The sequence below is a fragment of the Protobothrops mucrosquamatus genome, unplaced genomic scaffold (genome assembly GCF_001527695.2).
Source record: "Protobothrops mucrosquamatus isolate PMUCROS unplaced genomic scaffold, P.Mucros_1.0 scaffold_5, whole genome shotgun sequence".
Classification (NCBI taxonomy): Eukaryota; Metazoa; Chordata; class Lepidosauria; order Squamata; family Viperidae; genus Protobothrops; species Protobothrops mucrosquamatus.
In genome coordinates this window covers 22,617-32,324 of record NW_015386081.1, presented here as the reverse complement: position 1 = coordinate 32,324, position 9,708 = coordinate 22,617, and the positions used below count along the sequence as shown (strand labels likewise).

General features: G+C 32.4%; 1 protein-coding gene across 1 annotated transcript in view; it reads right to left on the bottom strand.

Annotated features, from left to right (window-relative positions):
* Positions 1-2,762: 2,762 nt before the first annotated feature.
* LOC107283787 (protein TOPAZ1) overlaps positions 2,763-9,708 on the bottom strand; it is a 7,540-nt gene continuing 594 nt past the window's right edge. The window contains exons 2-5 of the mRNA XM_015811774.1: positions 8,280-8,444; positions 4,517-4,720; positions 3,488-3,671; positions 2,763-3,251 (exon numbers count right to left, since the gene is read on the bottom strand). Of these exons, the coding sequence (XP_015667260.1) occupies positions 3,041-3,251; positions 3,488-3,671; positions 4,517-4,720; positions 8,280-8,444 (764 nt within the window). The 3' untranslated portion in view covers positions 2,763-3,040. The remainder of the gene's footprint in view (positions 3,252-3,487; positions 3,672-4,516; positions 4,721-8,279; positions 8,445-9,708) is intronic.

Genomic DNA, 9,708 nt, shown 5'->3' with positions numbered 1-9,708 from the left:
TGTGTTGGGAGTTCATTAGAATAAACCACATTACATATAAACTGTATATAAAACATAGATCACAAAAGAAAAAATCTACTACTAAAGGTTCTTAATTTAAATGTTTCTTTGATATTTAGATTTGCTTTACATCTCTTATAATAATGAAATAATTCATAGTCCTGAAAATAAGAGTTGTGTGTTAAAGAACAATTACAGAATTAACATGCATACATAATAGTTGTCCATGCCTTTAAACCTCAAATTTGAACAAGACAGGTTTGCACAAAATGGAAATGACTGTTAGGGTTAAAATGCTGAAAGCTGGTGGTCACAGTTTACATAAGATACTAGCAAAACTCTCAGAGAAGAAAAAAATACCCAATACATGAAAAAATGATGAAGTGATTCTTATACACAAGAAAGGGGCCCAAGATAATTTAAAGAACTATCGCCCAATAAGCCTTCTTTTAGTCATCTGCAAGGTTTTCACCAAGATCATAACAAAAAGAATGAGAACATTAATGACTAAGGCGTAGACACTTCTTAAACTTACTACAATCAATATATGCAAAAACAATGGCAATAATTTGCCTTAATGATCTTAAAGGGGAAATCAACATAGAACAAGGTATGCAACAAAGCAATACATTATCACCTATCCTTTTCTTAGCCTACCTTGAAGTAGTTCACAAACTAGACTGGGCAAAAGATGGAATAAAAATAAATGGCACCTATTTAAATCATTTACGATTTGTAGATGATGTTCTCTTACAAGACCAGAAGAGCTACAAAGACACATACAAGAGCTGCACAAAGCAGGAAAACCACCTGACTTAAAAATAAACCCAAAAAAGAGCCAGGTTGTTTAATAAATTCACCAAAGAAAGAAAACATTTTATATCTGGAAAGGAACTAGATGTAGTATCCTGCAGTACATAGACACTGGCTAAAATGATGATAACTCCCTACATTTAATATTAGACATCTTCTCTCATTATGAAACATTCTTTAGGAAAGACTAACTGAACGCTGAGTCTCAAGAGACATTTTTAATACTATCAACCCTTCTAGCCCACTTTGATTTTGCTGTATCAAGTAGATTTAATGGTACTAATAGTACTACCTACCTAATCTTGTATGACATTAGATTAGTAAATAGGCTTGATCTAGACATGGTATACTACTAGCCAACACTAGAAAAGGCTAGCCTGAGAAGCAGATTCAACAGGGAAATAAAGCAAAAGGAAACTACTCCTTTACTGTTGCAAACAGAAAAACCTACAGAGACATGTCTGTCAGTAGCTGAGCGCAACTCAAGACTATCTTTTATTTCTGTTTAACGATTTCATTGCTTTGAAGCTTCTGCTTATGTTTAGTTTCTTTAAAAACTTACCTCGTTTACTTTGAATAGTGGATTATATACTATCCTCAGAGCTATAAAATCAAAGATTATGAAACCTCAAGTTTTAAACATAAATTAGAAAAACATTTTAATATAGGAAATATTTTCATGAAGAACTGGCCCTTCTTGTCATCACAAGAAACATAATATAGATGAGAAATGATACCTAAACATAGATAAATTGTGCTGATATTTTGGAATTTTTCCAAGGAGATTTCAAAATAATATCATACAATATGTATGCCAATGGTTTTCTTATATACAATTACGAGAAATTTTAAGTAGATTAAAGGATTTGAACAGTGTTATATGGAATTTGAAACAGAATTATGTACAAATTAAGAACATATTACTGCTAAAATTTATAAACTTACTAAAATTTGAAATGGAAGAACAAGCGAATGTATGATAAAATGGGCTAAATGTTGATTATAATATACAAGTGGAACAATTTGATAATATGTGGATGAAAGGATTAAAATTTACATTGTAATCTTAAAGAGAACTTTTATAAAAGGATGTATTGCTAGTATTCTTCACCAGAAATTGTCAAAATATAAAGATACTTCAAATTTATGTTGAAAACATAAAACACGAGGGACCTTTTATATGGGCATGTAAAAAAGCCAAAGTTTTAGATTCAATTACATTCAGAAAATTTTTAAAGATTAATAACTGGCATCAGAGATGTTTCTTTCGAACTGATGGACAAGCAGAAAAAATTCTTGGTCTTTAGTATCGTAAGAGCAGTGTTTATATACACAATGGTGGAAAAATTGACATTAACTACAATGGAGGAATGGATAGTGAAGATGAAGGTGGCTGAGACTGCAAAAATGATAGCTTTGATTAGAGAAGACATTGAGTAAATTTTAAATGCTGACTGGAAGATGCTTTGGGGCTTTTTGTGTGAAACAGAAAAATAAATGGTATTATGATATATGGCTTTGATTATTAGAAACAATAATAATAGAAAAATGCAAGTTATATTGTAACCCTAGATTAGGAGATGAATTTATATCTGTTGTAAAATAAAATCAGAAGTAATTTCTTTGCATTTCACCTTTTTTCAGGATTTTTGGCTTTGCTTTTTCTTTTCCCCCTCTTCTATATCAAATATTAGTTTCAGTTTTTGTTTTTCTAGTTTTAAAAAAATCTAATATTTTTTTAAAAAGACTGATTCTTCTCTATGATCACATTAGAAAGCAAATTTCTCTTTTATTTTCTTTTGTTAGAAACTAATATTGAACAAAGTAAGAGTCTGAGCATAATAGAAACAACCTTTATTGATTCATTTTAAACAATTATTGTAATGAAAGTCTTTATTGACTAAAAAAGCCAACCATTTTTATGTCCCAAACTATAAAATTTTATTATATGCTGTCCTCAGAACTGTAAACTATTTGCATGGAAACAACCTTGTTTTTGAAAGACAGTAAAGATTATGAAACCTCTAATTCTAACCCTGAACTGTGAGCATATTTTGATGCAGAAAAAAAAGTAAATGATCACGAATTGATCCTTCTGAATGACCATGCCTAGAAACCCATATTCTAAATTATTTTTTTTGTTAGAAACAGAAAAACTGAATTATTAAGAGTCTGAACACAACAGAAACAACCTTTATAGATTTATTTTAAGCAATGATTACTGTAACTAAAAAAGCCAGGCTCTTCCTGCCCATTTCATATTCTCTTTCAACCATTTAAGTACGGACGCATTCCCCAAACTATAAATTTGGTCCTTATTAACATTGACAGTCAAATGCTTTATGAAAAGTTTTGGATTAGATATCTGAGCAGCCTGATACAGTCTCTCTGCAGCATTCTGATATTCTTCCTTGTTTCGAATATTGTTACCTTCATATCTGGAAAAAAAAATTAAATCACGAGTTATGATTAGCATTCTATTGTTCTGGAAGACTTTCAATAGCAACATTTTATTTCTTTGACTGGAAATGTCAGCAGAGTTTGTTAGTTTTATTGATCTGTGAAATAAGTATCTAAATAAATAATAAAATAATACATCTTTTGCAGGGGATAAATCAATAATGAACAACAACTTGTTCACCTGATTAGACATGCTTTTCGAATATATACTAACCTTTTTAATACTATTTGAAGTATTTGAGTGGAAGCTCCAGGACTCTGAATACTACTGGCATTTGAAACCAAAAAAACTTCAATTGCTAATAGCATTTCAACTTCACTCATATAAGAAGGAATCAGTAGAAGTTTACGATAAAGATTTCCCTCAGATGGTGGATAGCAACCCAATGCTAAAGCATCTAAAAATGACAAGAAATAAATGAGAAGGTTTAACATTAGCTAAACATATATCTCTGGTTTCTGTACCTTACTACAAATTTTACTACTACAATATATAGACAACTCTGAATTTTTGTACTGTTGATCTAAATGTTAATAAGTATTGGTAGAAATATGTTTTGTTATGAGCTCAAGCTATCATTATGTTCTAGACATTTTGTTGAATTGTTTCAGATTGGCTGTAGTTCAATATAAATACAACCTGGAATGTAATGGTTGTTTTAGAAGAATCCCCAAGTAATTTTACAGGGCAGATAGATTATTACTACTGTATGCTGCCTGCACGTAGGGTTAGCATGCTGACCTGCCTGCTTGCTACCAGACCTTCCCTCTGCCATGCTTTACTGTGACCATTGTCTATACATGTGCTCTCCAAGAAACTCCCAGCCTTGGTTTTACTGCTCTTGACTGTGTTCAAACCATTCCAGCCCAGGACAAATGTGTTTTAGTAGGTATTTAGAATAAAAGAGATCCATTCTTCCCAGAAACAGACCAAAACATGTTTTAATTCGGGCATGAAGCACCCCCCCCCAAAATCTGTTCCATGCACAGAATGGTTACTTTGGACATGTCTTACACAATGCTTTTAATAATCTCAAATCATTTTACTGTTTGCTCCTCAGACCTACAACAGATTTTGTGTAATCAGTTATTTCATAAATTTAAAATGACATGTGAGTACATGTCTCCAAAATTACTCTGGCCAGTGTTCAATATTAATGTAATCATAATTTTTTTAGCGCAAACATTTCCATATGAAGTTGGTCCAACATAAAACAAATTATGCATTTTTAAGAAAGCTTACTTTTATAATGTTTCCTGGCCTTAAGCCACAAACGATTTCTTCCTAGTGCTGTGATTAATCCTCGAAGTAAATTAAATTCAATAGGAATATTTCTTGCAAGTATGAATTCTACTACAGTAGATGATATTTCAATGTTTCTGCTTTCTGCACAAGCACTTAGCAGTTTATTAAACAAAGGGCCATACTGGGTTACATCCAGAGAGTCTGTAAGAGAAAATTTAAGAATATTTATTTATTTATTTATTTATTTATTAAATTTATATACCGCCCTATCTCCCTTGCGGGACTCAGGGCAGTGAACAGGAGATACTAAAAACCACGATAATAAATAAATAGTTTCTGTTTTAAAATCGAATTAAATAACAGGCCTGTTCTAAAAACACACCCATACAAAAACCCCCCACTGAAACATAATCAAACTACGCCAGGCCGGCCGCACGGAATAGATGGGCCTTCAGGGCTCGGCGAAAAAGGCGAAGGTCCGCAACTGTACGTAGGTCGGGGGGTAGGTCATTCCAGAGGGCAGGAGCTGCCACAGAGAAGGCTCTCCCCCTGGGGGTCACCAGCCGGCATTGTCTGGCCGACGGCACTCTAAGGAGGCCCTCTCTGTGGGAGCGGACTGGTCGAAGGGAGGTGTTTGGTAGGAGGCGGTCTTGCAAATACCTAGGTCCATTGCNTTGCCATGGAGCGCTTTAAAAGTTGTTACTAACACCTTGAAGCGCACCCGGAAGGCCACCGGCAGCCAGTGCAGCTCGCGCAGGAGAGGTGTTACATGGGAGCATCTAGAGGCCCCCAAAATCCCCCGTGCAGCCGCATTCTGAACTAGCTGGAGCCTCCGGGTGCACCTCAAGGGGAGCCCCATGTAGAGAGCATTGCTATCCTTCAGCTATGAAGCATACTATTTCTTCCATCAATGAAATGATGCAAACATTTTTCCTATTTTTATATAAGAACAATTAAAGTTATTTTTTCTCCTTAAATTTTATTCAGAAGCTTCTTAAATTTTAAGAGCCAGGCACACTGCATAATCATTACATATATCTTATATTAAGAAGTGAAACAAAAGGTCTATAGTAAATCTTATATAAAGTACTAAATCTCTCCTGTCAGTCTGTATCCTTCAATTAGCCAAAACAGTGCATCACAGGGCAACAATTTTTGAATCAAGATACCTGAAATAGCCTATTTTAAAGAATATATTCAAAATCTGGTACCAATTACTCAAATGCAATTGAAATTTCAAGGATATTCAAACTTGTTGTATTGGAAAAGTTGTGATCATTGCAGCACCACTGCCAGGTGGTCATGAGTTCTGATGCTCCCTGCCAGCTTCTCACAAAGTCAAAGTGTAAGCCAGTAAGAAGTTGGAAATCACTTCTGTTCCTACTGCTTTTTTTACTCACTATAGCCATTGTTTATCCTTTTCGATAAGTAAATATTGACCAAGGATGACCAACATGCCATAGATTTGTGTAATACTATTGAAAATACATTTTATGAAAACACAACTTTTATGAAAAACTGTAAACTAGTAATAAAAACATTTAAAAGCACTTAAAAATTCCAGATTTCTTAATTATTTAAGAAAATAAAATAATTTCCTTAAAGGATCCCCAGAACATAGAATACAAACAAAATGAAATAGTTCATGTGAACTAAACAAAAGTTTCCTCTTACTGAAGGAAGAAAAGTGTTGCCAAACTTATGTTAGTAAAATGAGATATCCAGAGGAAACACTAGAAGTAAGACAAAGATGCAATTTTATGTGTAAGTGATCCTCATTTTCTATAGATCTAATTTTTTACTATTTACTATTTCTAAAAAAATCTATATATTATATCTTGTTATCAGTTATCTTATGCATACAGGAGCTTTTATGCATGTAGATGCATTTTTTACATTTCAAGATTTCATTCAGGGTATTGTTATCTATGATTTTATTTATTTGAAAAATTTATCTGGCCATCCATTTTAAACTAGTAAAACTGGGCAGTTAAAAAACAATGCACACAAACTATATTAATTAAAAAAATCAAAATAAAATAGTACAAAATACAATTAATCATCATTATCACACTATAGCTAAGATTTCTCAAAACAAGTCATAATACCAACTTCCTGTAACCGCCATGGCAAGTGAACATCTTGCTGGTTTTTGCTAGCTAGCGAGACAGTTTTACAAGGGGAATCACCCCTAAATGATGGATCTGATTCAGCATAACCTCCCTGAACAAAGGAGATATCACTGAGATAATCCATGCAACTCTGCACAGCCATTCCTCATGAGTAGACTGGAAATTGTCATTTTTATGGTTGATTTCTGATTGGAATATCTGAGAGTTAGGATTATATCAAGCTCAAACTAGCATAGCAGCCTTGATGTACCCTAAATGCAATCAAACCTTGTATCTTAATCAGAGATTAAGGCACTTCAGGTTGGCAAGACTTTATTGTAAATTGTATAAATTTGATTTAATTTTAAGAAATGTATGTGATATTTTAGGCTATGCAAAAAGGCTGCTTATTATACGGAATTTAAAAGCCAATAATGGATTAAGGGAATAAGGAGATTTGGAATTGTAACTGTAAATTATTTAGAAGATACATTCTCATGGAAAAAATGGAGAGCCAGAGGATAAAGAAAGCAGAAATCCATAGTCCAAACTTTTGATACCTTTCAGCTAAGCTTTTGGGCAAAATGTATTAAAAATTGATAAAACTGACACAGCATATTCTAATGAACTTGTAAAACAAGAATGAGCTGCAATTGATGTTTATAAAATTAATTTGAATGAGATTTAAATTTAATGCAAATGATATGATGGATGACATATTCCCTAAACGAGATGAACAGACATTAAACCAGGATAACTCCTTTCTCTTGGATATATAAAATAGCTTTGCTAAGATTTGGAGGGCCTTTTTTAGAAGTAATAAACAAAAAGATAATTTTTAGTTACAGTTTGGCTACAAGATAGATCTGTTAAAAGTTCTAGAGGATTTTTACTTTAAGACATAAATGAACAGAAAATTACCTTTGGAACTCTTTTTAAAGGGTTAAATATTTTTTTTAAAAATCCAGGGAAGATTTATAAGATTGGTTTATTCCATCATGGTTAAAAGAAGAAAACTTATCTGGTTATCTTTACTGGACTTTTGCTGACAAAGATTGATGTAGCATTTTGATTTTAGTTTCCTTACTTAAGAGATGAGCTATGAGTAGAAGAGAGATTATTCAGAGACAGTGAAAAACTATTAAAATTATTTTTACTTGCTGGGATGAAAGAGAAAGTTACTTCTTTTTCTTTATCTTTTCCCTTTTCATTTTCACACTCCCTTTTTTTTGTGTTTTTTTGTAATTTGTATTGACTTTTCAATCATTCTTAATTAAAATTATTTGAAAAAAGAATAAGTCGTAATACTAATAGACATATGGATCATTTTAATATCCTTGCCTTAACATCTTAGAAAAAACTTGATCTTCATAGCCTTCCAAAAGGATCCAGGCCATCTGGACCTCATGGCATTTCAAATGTCATGTTCTGTGGCAGAGGAGGCATAGAACCTCTGTGAATAAGTAGAGCTACCTATATTAGTAAACCTGATTTATTAAGAGACTGAAAACAGAAATATTTGTTTAAGATTTTACATTATTTATACATTCCCAAATCACAGCACCTCTGGGTAATGAAAATTGCATGATGCAGATTCAAACTAAAGTCTATTATTTTAAGTAATAAGTAACAAGTAATTAACAACTTACTATAAGTATTCTGAAAACCTGGGAGATTTTTTAAGACTTCAAACGTTTCATCATACCGGTTTTTTGTAATTAATTCAGATGCTACAGCATATAGCAAATTATGTCGATTGAGGACATCTATTCTTTCACAAGGCCATGCTGCTGTATTTATTATCCATTCTGACCCTGTGGGAAGTAATACTGTTTTAAAATTGTTAGAACATACAGCAAAAAACAAAATCATGGGACTAATCTCAAATAATATTAGGCTTTCTAAATGTCCTTTAGAAGAAATTTAGGTTCTTAATATTCCTTGAGCTACATTACATAGTCTGAGGGAGCGTAGTAATATCCTTACAAAAACAGCAAGTCCTTATATTCGATTCTTGGAATAGTTGCTGAAAAAAATCCATAAGTATTACTAAAAGCAACACATCACAAGGCAAGGATACAAAACAAAGGGCATATCTGAGTGACAATATAAGTTATGTAATATTTTTGAGGAGCAAATCCTTCATTGCACATAAACTAGGAAAAGCTACTTTATTAAAATAGAATTAAAATAACAGTTCTCTATGAAGTAAAACAAAGTTAGGTGTCTAATTTTAGATGTCTAAAGTTGTGTGTGAAAGTTCAGGAAAGAAGTGATATTCAATCTTGCACATGTAAAGATTTTGTCAGCTTTTGTTCATTTAGGGATTGATGGAAATATACAATTTGATGAGGGAGGATGGTGCACTGTATTTTTTCTTTATTTTGAGATTCATTCAATAATGAAAAACATAATTGAAAAATAAACCTTTTATCACTATTTAATACTTTCTGAAATTTGTCTTTTAGATTTTAAGTCTGCTAATAAGAACCTTTTTTTTTGTAATTATTGTAATTATTCTTTGAAGATACCTTTTTGGCTAAAGAGTGGAATAAAAATGCTTTGAATGTAGCATATACTTTTGTTATGACATTATTCTAAATACATTCCAAAATCAGGAACTAAACATGTCTTTCCCAATAGGCTTATGTTAAAATAAAACCATAAATATATAAATAAATGTAAAAAAATCATAATAAAAATACTGGTTTATTTATTTATTACATTTATATAGCTGCCCATCTCACAAGAAGTGACTTTGGGTAGTATACAGCAATAAAAATATAAAAACAAAGTTGTCAATATATATAGCACACATTCAATCAGCAACAGAGCCATCTCAAGAACTCAGAAGTCCCCTAAGAGCCTCAGGCCTGATGACTGTTGCAATATTCTATACAATGTATCAGTGCTCATCGCTAAGTACTTTCTCAAACAAAAGCTAGCCTACGTGACCAACAGCTATGTCACGTATGCCTAAGGTGACTTCCTCATTTCCTAAAGGGCACAAAAAAGACCGTATATGGTAGTAAGGAAATGTTCCCCTCCTCCTGAGATGTAACCACTCCCATACCTGAT